Here is a 16,698-nt window from a genome sequence, read left to right on the forward strand (position 1 = left end):
TACACGAGTACAGACTCACTATAGTACCCTACTTAGATCTCTATAGATTATCATCCGTAATCCCCATCTTGTCTTTTGGGATTTTACGAGAGATTGTCATCCCTAATCCTCATCTTGTCTTTTGGGATTTGAGGATACGTCATTTTAAATGAAAAAAGAGAGTTGACTGGATCACGGAATTTCAGCTAGAACAAAACTTGGAATCAGTACCATGTTTATTGATGAAGAGTCAAATGTAACAAATTAGTTCCCTCGCGACTCTTGAGAGGAAAAAAACTGAGCGTAAGAGCGAGGCATGGTCAATGATGTGTTTGCATGCAGTGGCTGTTTAATGCCAATGGTTGTTGCGATTTGAAGAGGATAGGAGACAACAAGTAGTTGTGGAGGTCAAGTATGTGGCTCACAATAGGGTGTGATTACTGGATTTGTGTCCAGAGGCATTTGGTTGTTCGATGTCGGTAAGCCAACAGGCAAAGGGATTCTTTGTTCAAGAAACTTTCTAGTTGAGTTTTTACCAAAGAACAGTACCAACAGGATAGTTAGAAGGGTGTCTAAGTTTAATCCTTTCAACTAATAATCGATGGATGCAATAAAAATTAGAACCAACCATAACACTTGTACGAATACATAATACTCATAAAACGTGAGAGGAAAATTTTAGAGCATTTGATTACTTCAACTTCAGTTTTAACCAGGAATTCAGAAGGAAACAAAAAAGACCTTGAAACTCAAGAATCTACAAACTGGCATCAGTGTTTAACTTCGAAATCATTGGTGTCTACTTATTGAAGAAACACGGTCAACACCATTATCCGAATGCAATAATTTCAAATGTATAAAAATATGTTGGAAGGCATTTTTAAAGGAAGTTCCGGATGTCCAATGTTTTGACGTCAACGGCCTCAGCCTCATCCTTGAATTCCTCCCTGAAATGGCAACCAGACAAGAAAAAATAAATCTTACTATAACATTTCTTATCAACTTCATTGACTGACGAGTAAAGGTGCCTATAACAGTAGAGGATAAAACAATTGTTCTATTTCCAACAAATCAATTGGTCACCGTATCAAATTGAGATATTCAAAGTTCAAAAGCCACAGGTTCGATCTAAACTGATATCTTCAAGTTAGAATAAGAAAAAATAAAAATAGGAAGCATGCGCTTATCAAAGGTGTTTTGGTTACAAAAGGAGAATGAGGGAGGAGGGAAAAAATACAATAGTTAGAAATGGGTGAGAAATACCTTTTCTTTTGAGTCTCCATTGCCTCAACAACATCGCGTTTCAACTCCTCCAGCTGAGCTTTGGCTATTTTAAGTTCCAGCTGTTCTTCGTACTTAGGCAAATCTTCTCTTCGAATTCCAAGTCTAACATAAAACCACCAAAGAGTGAAAAAAAGGCGAGAGGAAATATAACCCATTTATTTGAAGGGCACTCAAACAACCAAATGGAATCCAAGACAAAAAGCAAAACGGCCAATTGACAGCACACAAAGAATAGACTATACAATTTCTGAACGAGCAACAATGGGATGCAAGGTTCAAGATTTTTAAAAAGAACTAAAATACATAAACCTTTGTATATTAGAAAACTCAACTGGCATCTTCCTTCTATTCAAAGTAAATTTTTCACCAATATATTATATCACAACTTTCTCCTTTAGTAGTGTTGTCAATAGCACACAATAGTGACGCTACTGGAGTGCAGTGGGTTGTCCCTTGGCCACTGTAGGACATGAAGTAGCAGAGCAGTTTAGTGAAGCAGCCGTAGCAGTCACTATAACGGCCAAAATAGCCGATGTTGCACTATTGCGCTGCACCTCAGAATGACTTCAAAAATTTCAAAAAAACAAAACCTTAAAATTTAAAGGTTGGGGCTTTTTGCTACGGATGATTTAGGAAATTTTAAATTATAAAACACCAGACAGCATTTAGACTTCTCCCTCACTCGGTCTCACTTCTACAGTCATTTTTCACCTTTCTCACTGGTCGATCACAACCAGTTGTTGAGCTTTTATGTCTATTCATAAGTTATATAAACTATATAAAATCTTTTTAAAATTGCAGCCATCCCACCATGTGCTATCTTGCAATAGCACTTTTGTGGTCGACCGCTACGCTCTGCTATCCGGACAACATTAGCTTGAATGAACATTATCCAATAGAATGAGGATAATAATTCTACTCCACCAGATAGAAGAAAAAAAAAGATAATTAAACAATCACCAAATAATTAGAAACTAACCCATGTTCAAAATCTATGAAACGTAAACAAAATCAAATAGTTACAGATGAAAGCTTGAAAGTATATAAGCTAGGTGTCCCTTAATATTAGCTCAATGTACCAAAAAGAGATCTAGGAATATGAACTTACTTCTGATTGATCTTATCAAACTCTGCCAAGAGAAGGTCCATTCCTTTCTCATCATTTCTCAGTAGAGGTTTCTTTATATTCTTTTCAACTTTCTCCAATGCATCAAACATCATAGCCTCTGCACCAAGATCATCTGTAAGACCTCTCCTGAAAAAAATGTACAGAAATATATGAGCCAATGTGATTAGAGCCTAATCTACCATGAAACAAGCGATGTTTGCATAATGTTTCCTGTTCCTTCAAATGTATGAATATATAAAACAAATGCATACACAAAGGTTTGAAAAGGATAAGTTATTAGGTAAATCACAATAATAATCCAGGGACGTCACAATTTTCAAAAAAAAAATTGGTGATTTGAAAATCATAAAAAAAAAACTTTGGCATTCAATAAATAAAAGAGCACACATTAAATATCAATATGCATGTCTAGTTACAAAATGGAGATCAAATAGAACATCACGCACTTGGTTCTTATTTCCTTCACGGTCAAAAGATAAGTCCGAGCATCTGGAATATCTTGTGTCTCCAAATTGATGGTGGCTGCAATATCTTGGGACTCTGACAACAAGTTTGCCCTGCAGAATGTACATATAGGCAACACATAATTAAAGTATTGGAAGAAACTACAATAAAATGTTCAGAAGATTACAAGATATAAGCTGGTAAATGGTGAAAGACTAGAATAAAAACAATAAGGTAAAGGAGAAACTCACTTCTCTCTGACTGTTTTCATGACCTTCGCATAATGAGCAACAGCAGCTGGATCCTCTGGAGCTATGGTGATCTTTTCCTTCTTCAATATTCCAACGGCTGTCTCAAATTTGTTCTTCACCTCCACAAAAATGTTCTTCAACATCGCTTCATCCATTCAATCAAGAGTGTCAGAAAGTCACATAAAAAAGTACAAAATTTCTATTGAAAGTCAAAGTACCTATTTCTCTGTCATTTACATAAAGCCAACTAAAGGTGCACAATTTTGCAGTTAAACTAACAACTAAAAAATCCAACAGCTGAATTAAATAGAAAACCATAGAGCATGATATTTCTTTCAAGTTAACTTGATTAAAGATTTCTACTATCACAAAAGATGCACACAATGAATAGTAGCTTCCACAATAAAACCAACATACCAATGGCCGTCTTTGTCCCAAAATCCTTGTAAACATTTTCAATAAGGGAAATATAAAATTAAAAAATAAAACTCTAAACTAAAGAAGAACTCACCATCTCCCTTAAGGGCAGTAGGGGCAGAGCCTTTAGCAAAGTGACGAACTGGAACAGAAAACTCCTTTTGCACAAGCATTTGACTACCATAGAGCTATAAAAAAACGAGCAAATCAGTATGTGGATCATAGAAACCATCACAGTTGAATTAATAAACACAAATAATAATTCATATAAAAAAAAAAATAGGATGGAAAAGTCCATAAAAATACATTCAGTCATTTTAATCGTTATCAGTGATTGTAATTTAACTCAATATGACTGATAAACAATAAGCCAAATACATGGTTGGTGATAATGATGATTATTGATTCTAGCTAGATGCACATAATTGTAATACGCAATTTCCCCAATCGATATGAGAAAAAAGAATAACCTAATTGGCAAAAAGGAATCAACGAATGGGATCTTAACCTTCGAAATCTAGTGGAAAATTACATAATTTTTCACATGAATTTGTTTTGCAAACAGTGAGATAGAGAATCGATTGATATATAGTTGAAAAAACGAAAACTGTGCAGATCCCGAAATTACAATTTACAACAGTAAAATCGGAAATCGGAGTGTATATAAAAAAATGAATAGAAATGAAATTGGTTGCGTGAATTGGTAGCTAGTATTAGGAAGAAAAGAGGAGAGACCAATTTGGATTTGGATGCGAGACGAGAAGCAAGTGCCATGGCTGATGAACTTTGTCTGTATCGCGTTAGGGCTTTCTCTTTGTTTCACTTTGATTATTATGTTGATGCCGTTCTTCTCTCTCACTGTATTGTATTCTATTGAATTTGAGACGGGATTTAACAAGGTAAGGTACACCCTATTCCGGGTTAATAGCTTTTGCCTTATCTCAGCCGTTCGATATACTGTCTCCTTCTATGGATGCTTATTCCAAAATCTACGGTTCTTGTTCTCTCTAAATTAACTCTGTTCCTTTTTTTTAATACCAAAAAATAAATTTTGTAAAGTTCCAAAAACTAAATTTAATAGAGGCCCAATTTGATTAGGGCTCCAAGTAGGACTGGGCAAAAAATTCACTAGTTATGTGTCCCAAATTTAAAACTCGATCCAAATTTATTTTAAATATTCGGTTGAAATCATATGGTTATAATTCGGTTTATTTATAAATTGGTTGGATACCGTTTTATATTTGGATTTAGTTTTTATCCCCTCAACTCCCAAAAATCCTAAACCTCAAAAACAATTTTGATTTTGTTAACTTTGAGATTTTTTTTTAAATATCAGAAAAAATTATAAAACTTTTTTTTTCTTAAAAAAATTTTAAATTGAATTTTTTCTCAAAAAATTTGTTGAGAAAAGTTTTAAAAAAATCTATCGAAAAAATCAATTTTTTTTCGAATTAAAAAACTGTAAATTATTTTTTATCGAAAAAAATAAAAATCAATTTTAAAATTGAATTTTTCGAAATCGGTTGCTTAATTAAAAATCGGTTATTTAACCATAACTAATTTTACAATTAGTTTTATAACCGACTTTAAACAAAATCATGGATTTGGTTATAAATTTAAATCCATATATTGATTTTAAAATGAATATGATTTAGTTTTTTTAAAAAACCAACCATGCACAACCCTAACTCCAAGTATGTTTTAAGGTTTATACTCGGCTTTATCAAAAGAAAAACAAAAGAGAATTATCGTCTAAAGAGTTTTGATGAATTTGGTATATGCAATTAATATTATGTTATTTTTTTATATTAAATCATTTTAAATTATTATTTTTAATATACGAGGACTCAACTAAATTATAAGATATCAAAGAATTTATATGTTTTTATCAACGTTATAAAATTTAAATAACTTATGAACTTGTGGACATACTTTCTTTAGTCTTGAATATAAGCATGGTGTAAAGTTGTAGCTTAAGAATGTTTTTATTTGCATTGTTAAAATGATTCAATGTCTACTTGAGTTTTAACCAAGCCAAGATATCATTGTGTATTTGTGCGTCTGGATACATAATGCATGCATGAATGAATAATGAAATACATAATCAAACTTAGGTTCAACATGTGTTTGAGTCATGGACTCTTAAAAATCAGCTAAATGTGATCAATAATTTACCACAACTTAACTTCGTAGCATATAAAATTAAGTGAACTAAACTACTAAAAACTAACTTTTGATAATGTATTTAACATCATGTGAATAAAAATGAGAGGTGGTGAACAATCACTCAATTAAATTATATTAATCTCTTACAAATTGAAAGCATGACCACTTTATTGTGAATCTTGGAAATAATACAAGAAATTACATAAAGCGTTTGTTTGTGTTTAGATAACTTATTTTATACAATTTAGATAACTTATATGAGACACAGCCTTATATAAAATAAAGAAATACAAAGCATGAAATAACAATAGCAGTACAAGTGTTTGGACCGCGGTTATTGTTAGGACGTTTACATACAAGGATGGAGTTTCAAAAGATAAGTGTTTTACACAAATCTTTAACTACATGTTGTCTACTGCTTTCAAGTGAATGAAACAGTAAATCATGTTTTTATTCATGCTATTTTGCTAAATTGATATGGTGTAAGATTCAATTTTCGTTCGGCATTGGAGAGCTAAAAGGGTGTTTGTAGTGGATCATTTATTGTGTTTTAGAGGAGTGGATAAGGGGAGATGCCACAAAAAGTGATGAGAAATACATTTTATTTTTTTATAAAAGGACCAAAATATCCTTGACTTAAAAAATAATATAGAAATCTTTCTCACTCAAAATAACTTAATTTTTAATTTGATTTAACTTATTTATTATAAATAATTAAATTAATTTAGTTGATATAAGTTAAGTAATTTCATTAATTTAATCTAGTTATATTAGTTATTTAAATATATTTTATTAATTATTTAAATTATTAGAAAATAAAGTATACTTTAAAACAAGCGGTCTTGCCATTATTTTTGGTTGAGACTTTCAGCTCTTAGTTGTTGCTATCACTTTCAAAATAATAAGGGCAGAATGGTAAATAAAAAAAGTAAAAAAACAACTCTTACTTTATTCGTATGAGAAGAGAAAGAAAAAAAAAAAAAGACGTGGGCGCTGCTGATTTTAATCTCTCTTCTATTTCTCTTGTAAACCCCGTCAAAGTAATTTCTTTCTCAACCTCTTACTCTCTTTGCAATTTATACTCAATCAATTATACTCTTAACAAACATATCAAATAGAGACATTTTACAATAAAAAAATATTATCTTAACCACACAACTATATATAAATGATGGAAAAAAATCATATGATTTTTGTAAATGATCATGTAAAACTTAAATAACTTGTAATTATAGTCAAAATTTAATTCTCGCACTTTTTTATTATAAAACTACTCGCATTTCATATGATAATATATATATATATATATATATATATATAAGCTATATTTACAAGTTTAAGTTGAAAGCTCCAATATACTAATATTTGGTGGCACCACCATAAAGTTAATTGTTGCAGAACTTATATAGTCCACAATTTTTAATATTTATTTCAAATTTAACATGTGATATTTATTAGTAAATCTTTTAATTTTGAAATTAGTCAAAATTATTACTTGCAATTCGAAGAAATGATCATGTATCAATCAGGTGACAATAAATTTAGACATATACGTTTATTTAAATTTGAATTAAAATACCCTGTAAACATTTCAAGTTTAATAAGGTGTAAATTAGACATTTATCTTGCAATATAAAACGTGAGTTGAGCTGATAGATGTTGTCCAATTTGTATATAGAAAATTAGATGATTTATTGATATTAAATTATAAGTTAAATTTATTTTTTATTAGCAACAGATCCTACTTAATGGAATAAAGCTGATTTGTTATAGTAAATCCATCGTCTATTAGATTATTATTACGTAAAGTAGTCAATATTTAAACCAATATACTTAAAAGAAACGAGATTATTATGTAAACAAGTCAATATTTAAACCGATATACTTAAAAGAAACGAGGGAAGCCACAAGTCGTGTTAAACAATAATTTAGAAATAAACACTTTTCAAGTTACTCGATGATGTTTGGTAAAAAAAAAAAAAACATTCCCGTAAGTGTACACATAATCAGAAATTGCGATGTCCAAAAGATGCAATAAAATGTAGTATAAAAATGTCTTACCTTACCTATCAAACGTGATAAAATTGTCCCTCACAAATATTATTACGATATACATAAATAATAATATAGTTAGATTAAGTTCTCTCATATTTCAACAGTACTTTTGGAGTTAGTGATTAACTGATTATAGACCTTAACAATACACTGATGCAGCACAACAAACATAAACAGAAATAGGAATAACAGATAAATTCAGTCTTTTTTTTATTGGACAATTCCTATAATGTAATAATTGTTAGTAATAAGATCCTATAATTAGTCCAAAGTATTGCTTGAAACAATCACCTTAGTACTGTAACTACCGTATATAAACATGATTTTACATTTCTGCATTAAAGGATTTACCACATCCACATGTTTGTGTAGCATTAGGATTCTTGAAAGAGAAGCCTCCCCCAATCAGAGCATCACTGTAGTCTAATTGCATGCCAAATATGAAGAGTAGACTCTTAGGATCACAAACTGCAAAAACAAATGGACAAGTCAAATATGTCATGTAGTGATTTATAGAGTTTACAACTTGACAAAAATTGAAATATGGAGCGCTGCAGTTAGCACGTTAATTATAGATATCCACAGAAAAAAGTCTCCTCTATCAAAAATACATTCATCAGTTTTGTTTTCGTGCAATGTGTGATACAGTTTACTAGTTGTTCCTTCTTTTATTAACCAAATATGGTAAGCTTAATTACAGAATCAGCAGAAAACAATCCAAGTGCAGCCTTAAAATAGTTTTAACTGATGTTCAACCACCAGAGCAGCAAAACCAGCAAACAAAAGCTTAAAAAGAACTACCAATGAAGTACTATTTTGATACCACGTGTGGTACTTGGTTGACACATCCAAACGCAAATAGCTTATCCAGCATAAGTTCTCATGCAATAACCTCATATGTCATAAACACTTAAATAAGTTGTTTATCCAAACAGGCCATATATAACCCACATTGAAACAAAACCCTCACTCCATATGCAAGGGTTTTCATCAATACTAGAACCCGTATTGCATTGGAAGATATTGGATGTAGCTAGAGCATGTCAAATATTTAACTCCCTTTCCCACAAACAAGAGAAAAAGAATATAAACATTAATGATGAGAAAAAGAATATGAAGTCATACCAATTACAAAACCTTGGTATTCAATGATGGAATCATCTGGCCTTGTATTAGCTTTGTCCTCAAAATCCATTGTGTATGACATACCAGAGCATCCACCCTGTTTGACTCCTATTCTTAAACACAAATCTTGACTTCGTTCAGACCTCATCTTATTCAAGTGACTCAGTGCATTATCTGTAAGCGAAATTGCAGGTGCCACGGCTCCAGATGCAGGCGCAGCTGAAATGTGGGATGAAAGTAAAGGTTTAATAAGTGCATAGTGGAGGCAGGAGGGGAACATCTCAATAGTGCACACTAGCATATAACAAAAACCAAAGCACTTTGTTGCATTCCCATTAGTTTTGTTTAGACTCTTAGAATCCAAAAGTCACAATGGATTAATGAACCCCAACTAATCAATGCCAAGCAGTGTGGACTCATACAAGTGGGCAAACTCTCCTAGCATCTACTTTTCTCATTTGCAGAACTCAAATGTGAAACCTTACTTTAGAGAAACCAAGCAACTCGTCACCACTTAGACTAACAAGAGTATTAATAACAAGTGATGTTATTTGAACATAAAAATCCAACATTATATTTCAACTATATATAAAAATACATCACTTATAATCGCTGATGTGATTGAGATGAAAAGTAATAAAAAAGCCAAAACATATCCCAACCATGGTGAGTTCTTCTGTAGACCAACACAACATATGGTCCACCGTGGCCCAGTGCTCAAACAATGATCGACAAAAATAGAAGTTGACGGTTCTTCTCATTCTTACATTTGAGACGGTGACTTAATTGGTGTCGGATCGATCAGTTCAGTTTGAGGGGCACATATTCGTTTTCTCTTGTTTTTATCGAACGGACATCAATCAAGTCATTTTCTCAGTCATGAGAATGAGGAGAACCATAAACTTCTACTTCCATGAGACATGTGTCATCGTTGGAATTTTGAACAATTTTTAACTATCGGTTCATGGTGGACTACTTATCAATTCATGGTGGACAACTTATCAAAGTCCCTCAGAATTTGCCTCGCAACCATATATATATATATATGTCTATACAGTGTTGGACTACAATTTTGTCGTCCAAAAAACATTTTTGATTAAATCAAAACAAGACTGAACAACAATAAGTCCAAATAACATTTTTGATTAATATTATCACACCAAGACTGAACAACAATAAGAACACTCCAACTTTTTACTATACTTCATTGAGGCGTTCCAAAGAACTAGGCGAGATAGTCCTTGTTATGAAATTAAAAACGTCTTTATTATCCATCATTTAAATATGAATATATGAATATAATGTCTAGTTATGATTCATTATAAACATACTTAAACTATCTTCAACAGGGAGATAAGAAATAAATAAAAACACCGTAACGGAGGGAGGGTATCCGGTGTACGACACCAACACATGTGATTAAATTCAATCTCTCTACTTTCTTAAATTATTACGACGTATAAGTGTTGGGAGTCTGCATCCGTGTCTGTGCTTCATTCACAAAACACAGATAGAATCTTAAGTAGTTCCAAAAATTAGGGTAAGCAAAGTTCTTCGGGTAATGCAGAAGAATTAGGAATTAAAATCAAAATCTAGCGAATAATCAGCTCTTCGATTGCAATTTCATCAATTGGAAGAGAGTGCGTGGCTCCTTTATAAAAAATAAATAAAAATAGCTGTGGAATTATTAAACTAGATGAAGATCATCCATCGTGTTAATTTCATTTTCAATAATCTAATAATTTGATATTGATTTAATCGCCGATGATGTTAATTAAGAGCCGCATATGATGTTGATGAATAGAATTAATAAAATAGAATAACAGGGAAAGGGGGAAAAAGCGTACCAGGAATGGAAACTGAGCGAATTGAGAGAGGTTTAGGTGTACGAATTCGGCGATTGAGGATTGGTGTTGAAGACCGAAAAGAGAGTGATGTGTGAGTTTGAGAAAGTGGAACGGAGATGGGAACGCGAAGGAATTGGGGAGAATAGTGCGTAGAAGTAATTGTTGCAGAGAAAGCCATATTGTGTTATTGTTTGTTGCAGAGACTACTACTGCCTTCTCTCAATTTGATATTTCGGGTCCCTTCATTTTGCACTCAACTCTTCTCGGCCGCAAAATTGAAAATAAATAAATAAATTAGTAAACTATCATTTTAAATCTTTGAATCCAGACAATTTAGAAGTTTAAATTTACAAAATTTAATAAAGTGACTTAAAATGTTTTATTTATCGTACAAGTGAGTCCGATGTTGCAAATCTGAAGGTATGATATTTGTAAATATTGCATTCGTATTTTTTTTTTATTAATTTGAATGTTGTGAATATATTTTTATATTCTTAAATTTATGTGTTATATTTGACGTATTTTATTTATCTGAATACATAATTATTATTTTTGTTTTTTAAACAAAAACATTAAAATGAGTGAAATTGATACGCAGGATCTATGTAAGTGTTCAATTTTCAGAAAGTTTGCGGACACTTTTACTAACTAAACCAAACAATATATAATAATTTTAATATTGAATAAATAAAAATCATTGACACTTAAAAAAAATTAATAATATGTGAAGAAAGACTCTTATTCATAAGAATTCAACTTATATTCGACAAGTTTTTTGAAAAATAACATGTAAGTATATTTGTATACATTTAAAAAGTCTTGAGACTTTTCTTGATTTAATGAATTTGAAATTTAAGTAACCTAAACTTTATATTCAAAATTATAAATAAATAAAATAAAAAACAATATTATAATTAATAAAATCAAAACAAAGTTGATAAAGGCATAAATTAATATTACCTAAATGTATTATATAAAATATAATTATACACTAATTACAATCAAATATGAGTTATGTTATTTGTCTTAAAAAAAATATCGCGAATATATCAAGAATTATAAAATTAAGAATATAAAATGTTAAATAATCATACATTTTAATATTCAATGATTTTAAATGTTTGATCTTAATTTATATCATGTCATATTATGTTGTGATAAGATTGTGATATATTCTTTTGTGATACAAAATATTTCCCATAAAATATACAAAATGTTACATGGTAACAAATTTGGCTAGAGCATGAAAATTCAAAAAATACAAGTTAACCCCAAAGAAAAACATAGAAGGGTTTAGGATAGTAGAAACCCCATAGATAGGATCTGTGCCAATTTCTATATCAGAAAAAATGAACACAACTTGATCATCTAAAGATACTTTACCAAAGAACAAAAATCATGTCCTTAGAATTCATTCATCCTTGGACATCAACTTTAGCATGCACAACCACTTTGTTGTTCTGGTTCTGAAGGAGTTTCAGATATTCCACGGAAATAACTGTCATGAAATAATGGTGTTAGCCTTTGAATTTTAACTTTGTTAATATTATAATTGAATAATAATAATAATAAAAAATATGAATATTAAATTTAAAAATAGTTAAGTTTACGATTGACAACCACTATGATTTAAAAAGTTACATTTTATACATTTTGTAGTATTTACAAAATCATTGTGCATCGTAATTTTCTTAATTCCGCTGTAAAATTAAACTTAAATGAAAATTAGATTCTCACATATCTAGATCACGTTCATTTTGTGATGCAACTTTAGCAACACATAAAAATGCATCATCAACATTGTATCCCTCTTTTGCAGAGGTCTCAAAATATGGTATGTTACCCCTAGAAGCACACCATTCCCTAGCTTTCTTCTCAGTAACCTACAACAATTAGCAAGGTAAATAGTGAACACTTTGCATGAAAAAAAGTTATATTATAAAATTTCAACAAAATTTAAAAGGTCCAAATTAATATAATCATTGTAGAAAAGAATAAAAGGTTAATTATCTACATACCCTTCTACTGTTTCCACCATCTACATCAACCTTGTTCCCGAGTAATACAAAGGGAAATGCATCAGGATTTTCTGTATCTGTCTGAGGTCAATCACCAAATTGTAAATTACACGAATATCAATTTCAAATCACGTTATTAAACTTAAACATGTCATTTTTTATAACCTTAGCAAATTCAAACAATTATATAATTAGTTGGGTTATAAAGAAGTCGATCATCATATTGAATTAAGAGTAAGTAAATTGAATACCACATTTTTTACTTAAATTTTTTAAAGATTATAAAGAAGTCTGAAAATCATCATATTGAGTTTCAATGAGTTGGATACCAACATAATCAAATAAATTCCTTCTAAGCAAATTAGTGTTTTTAAAAATGGACCAAACTAATTGGCTCAACTATTGAACGGAACGGAAATCGCTAGTCGTTCGATTCGTTCAACCATAGTTAATTCGTTTTTTTATTTTTTTATTTTAAATTGAAAGACTCGTTTTATTTATTTTATTAGTTATTCGGTTGAATTCAATCGATTGAACCATAAAGCGGATAACATTGCTCTAACCTACATCCCTTTTAATAAATCTGTTTTTAAGTGAAAAAATTAGCAACACCAATCAATCACATAACTCTCCAGATTGTGAGCCAAACAAAGGATAAAAGTTGTGCTAATATAAAAGTAGAGGGTTGAAAAATAAAAAAAAAACAGTATGTAATTAATTAAAACACACCTGTTTAAGAAAATCATCATGCCAATTGTTTAATGTATCAAATGTTTTGTGTATATTTACATCATATACCAAAACACAGCAATCTGCCCCTCTATAAAATGCAGCTCCAAGACTATGAAACCTTTCCTGTCCTGCTGTATCCCAAATCTGCCATATAACATTGTAAATTTGCGTTCATTCTCTTACCCCATAATAAAATACTATCAATTAATTGATAGAATTATTACAACTTTCTCATAAATAAAGCAAGAAAAAAATATTACTTTTTGAGGGAAATTTAAATTACTCACTTGCAAGGTTACTAGTTTGTCGTCAACTAGTATCTCCTTTGTAACAAAATCAGCTCCAATCGTGGCTTTATACTGTTGGCTAAATTTCTTATAAACATATCTAAATTCAAAGTTAATGTTCCACAATATTTTTCTGTAACACAATTTGTGATTGTAAAAGTTTTATCCACAAATTCAGCAGCGAAAAATATTATTATACAATAATTTTATGTTAAAATTTCATTGTTTATGTGGCCAAGAGTTATTAGTGAATTTGATGAAAACCACATTAACATCATGATTATAACACTGTAATTTTATTAAAACTTCATAATTACAGTATTAAATTTACATAAAATCACCATAACACAATGAGACGAAACGTGGATTCAAAAATGAGTTAGGCATTTAATCATTATTTGCCAGCTGGACTGAACCACTGTTCCCCACAATTCACAAACATAGGATTGCCAACTCATGTACCAATTTTTGTCATTTTAAAAAAGGACAAAAGTATTCATGATTTGGAATTAATAATAATGCACCTACAACGAATCACTAACTTCACAAAAATTACAAAATTTAACTTTTTCTTTTTCTATTTTACGGAAAATGCAAGTAATAATTAAATGGATACTGATTCATCAAAGACGTTTTCCCCACCCTGAAAAAAAAAAAAAAACAGAATTCAATTCACATTTATATTGACGAGTTCATAAATTAATCTCATAAAAAATGACATGGAAGCATATGAAGAAGAAAAAAACAGAATGAAAAATTGGAATTAAAATAAATGAGAGAAATAAGAGAAATAAATTTTTACAACATACCCACTATCTCCAAGGACGATAACCTTAAGCAAAGTTCTCTTTCTATGTGAAATATCCATGTTGATGACTCAAAAATAATTAGCAGAAAAAACAATTTTCTCTTTTTCACTTTGAAGCAATGAAATGGTGAAGTTAATATTGAATAGAAGAAGGGAAGAAGAAAAGTTGCACAGAAAGTTATCAGAGAAAAGGGATACCCGTGTTTGAGGTAGTTCTTGATTCTTCTATATGACTTTGTTGATGATATCTAACTTTTTGGGGTAACGTTTTAATTTTTAATTTTATTTCTTTTTTCTCTCTATTTCTGCATTTGAATGATACAAGTGAGAATCATGTGAATTTTGACAACCAACACCAACGTTCTAGTGACAGCGAGGCAATATTATTTTTAATTAAAGTAAGGTTGTTACCAAGTATTTTTTGTTGACTTAAATTAAAATATAATATAATGGGTCAAAATGAAAATTGAGAGTATATACAGATATATACGTGCTTGCCTCTAGTTGTTCGATCTAAATATGTTGCTTTGAAAAAAGAAAAGAAAAAAATGACAGTTGGAGAGTTGAGAAACGCTTTTGTGTTCAGTTGTGAATTGTGATGTTATTTATTTTGACATACTTTAGAAGGATGGAACTATGATGCCTGCATTTAATTAAAAGCTATACATTTATGTTTTGCACTAAAAGGGAAATCCTATACACTTTTGGATTGAAGGATTATTTATTGATAGTAGTTTTTTTTTTTAGTGAAATATAAAATCAAATATTTATGTTCGTTTTCAACGTAAAATTTGTTTATATTGACCGTACACTATTATATTTTATATTTTTTAACTTTTAGCTTAAATATACTTATGATTTTGAAATTTTATCTTTTACATACTAAATATTTGTTTTATTTCTTTATTTATTTTTAATTTATTTTTGTTTTCAATTTTTGTTTTTTTTTAAATAATAAATATTGATATTTTTTATGGTAACTATTTTAAACAGTTGTATGATTATTATCATGAATTATTGATGTTTAATATTAAAGTAGTTATAAGTTAAATATACAATGATAAGAACATGATCATAATACAAATAATTCTAACTTTCATTTCAAATAGTTTTATATTGTAAAGCATGCAGTAAGATTTTGTCATATGTAAACCTATTAATGGGTGATTAAATGAATGATTTTTTTAAATACCGTTATAATAGATACATATTGATAATTATTATAAAAAATTTAAATTATAAGAGATATTATAATTTTTATTGTGATTGTGAAAATAACTAAAATACACAATTTATAAAAGATAAATAACAAAAAAATAATAAAATTAATAAATAAATGACCAAAATTAATATTAAATAAAATATCAAAATTATATTTAAGTCTAAACTTTTTGGTTTAGAATCATATAGAGAAATAAAGAAGAATATCTCATATAAATTTTTTAGTTGATTAAATTATACTTTTGGTTATTTAAGTTTTTTTTGGATTTCACATTTTTCCTTTAAGTTTTATTTGTTTTATTTTGGTCTCTTATATTATAAACGTTTGACATTTTTGTCACTCGAGTTAATTTATTTCTTTTTTAGTCTCTTAAGTTATAAACATCAAACACTTTGGTCATTTAAGTTACAAAAATTAATGATTTTAATCTATTAAATTACAATGTTATATATTATTAGAAACGACTAAAGTGTATTATATCTACAATTTAAGAGACAAAAATATTTAATGTTTATAATTTATTCAGCTAAAATGAAACGACAACAACTTAAAGAATTAAATCGTCTAATAGTTGTAATTTAAAAGATAAAAATGAAACGAATAAAACTTAAAAGATTAAAGTACAATTAAAAAATAATTTAAGAGACAAATAATGGAATTTAACCTTTTTAGTTCCCTTACGTTTGTTTCTTAAATTTTATCTATTTTGCTTTATAGCAACTTTTAAATTGTCATCAATTATGATAAAATTGATACTTCAATTAGGTATGGCATCAAGGTGGGTCAGGGGCAAACTTTGCCTCCACTTCTGCACTTAATTAGTTGGAGAAAATATGTATTTGCCGTTATTTTTTAGTGGGTGCGAAATTTTTATTCATGTCTGCAACGGGATTCGAGTTTTTCGTCTACACCCATACTCGTTTATATATATATA

General features: G+C 29.6%; 3 protein-coding genes across 4 annotated transcripts; all 3 read right to left on the reverse strand.

Moving 5' to 3' along the window:
- Positions 1-644: 644 nt before the first annotated feature.
- On the reverse strand, positions 645-4,400 carry LOC101513292 (probable ATP synthase 24 kDa subunit, mitochondrial). Its single transcript, XM_004503953.4, has 7 exons — positions 4,240-4,400; positions 3,599-3,692; positions 3,088-3,232; positions 2,839-2,949; positions 2,372-2,518; positions 1,243-1,365; positions 645-926 (listed from the first exon to the last, which is right to left on the reverse strand). The coding sequence occupies exons 1-7, from the start codon at positions 4,276-4,278 to the stop codon at positions 860-862; spliced, it is 726 nt and encodes a 241-aa protein (XP_004504010.1). The 5' UTR covers positions 4,279-4,400; the 3' UTR covers positions 645-859.
- A 3,511-nt stretch (positions 4,401-7,911) lies between these two features.
- Positions 7,912-10,969, reverse strand: LOC101513816 (iron-sulfur assembly protein IscA, chloroplastic). The gene is made up of 3 exons (XM_004503954.4): positions 10,698-10,969; positions 8,851-9,069; positions 7,912-8,193 (listed from the first exon to the last, which is right to left on the reverse strand). Exons 1-3 carry the CDS (start codon positions 10,873-10,875, stop codon positions 8,051-8,053), a joined length of 540 nt encoding a protein of 179 aa, XP_004504011.1. The 5' UTR covers positions 10,876-10,969; the 3' UTR covers positions 7,912-8,050.
- An 899-nt stretch (positions 10,970-11,868) lies between these two features.
- On the reverse strand, positions 11,869-14,850 carry LOC101514161 (ras-related protein Rab7). 2 transcript variants are annotated; one of them, XM_073369831.1, is made up of 7 exons: positions 14,741-14,850; positions 14,351-14,377; positions 13,735-13,834; positions 13,445-13,591; positions 12,716-12,796; positions 12,435-12,580; positions 11,869-12,195 (listed from the first exon to the last, which is right to left on the reverse strand). In XM_073369831.1, the coding sequence occupies exons 2-7, from the start codon at positions 14,356-14,358 to the stop codon at positions 12,132-12,134; spliced, it is 546 nt and encodes a 181-aa protein (XP_073225932.1). In that variant the 5' UTR covers positions 14,359-14,377; positions 14,741-14,850; the 3' UTR covers positions 11,869-12,131. The 2 variants fall into 2 exon arrangements, with proteins under 2 accessions (XP_073225932.1, XP_004504012.1); XM_004503955.4 differs by having other exon boundaries at positions 14,544-14,850.
- Positions 14,851-16,698: the final 1,848 nt, after the last annotated feature.

The sequence above is a fragment of the Cicer arietinum genome, chromosome 6 (genome assembly GCF_000331145.2).
Source record: "Cicer arietinum cultivar CDC Frontier isolate Library 1 chromosome 6, Cicar.CDCFrontier_v2.0, whole genome shotgun sequence".
In the NCBI taxonomy this organism is placed as follows: domain Eukaryota; kingdom Viridiplantae; phylum Streptophyta; class Magnoliopsida; order Fabales; family Fabaceae; genus Cicer; species Cicer arietinum.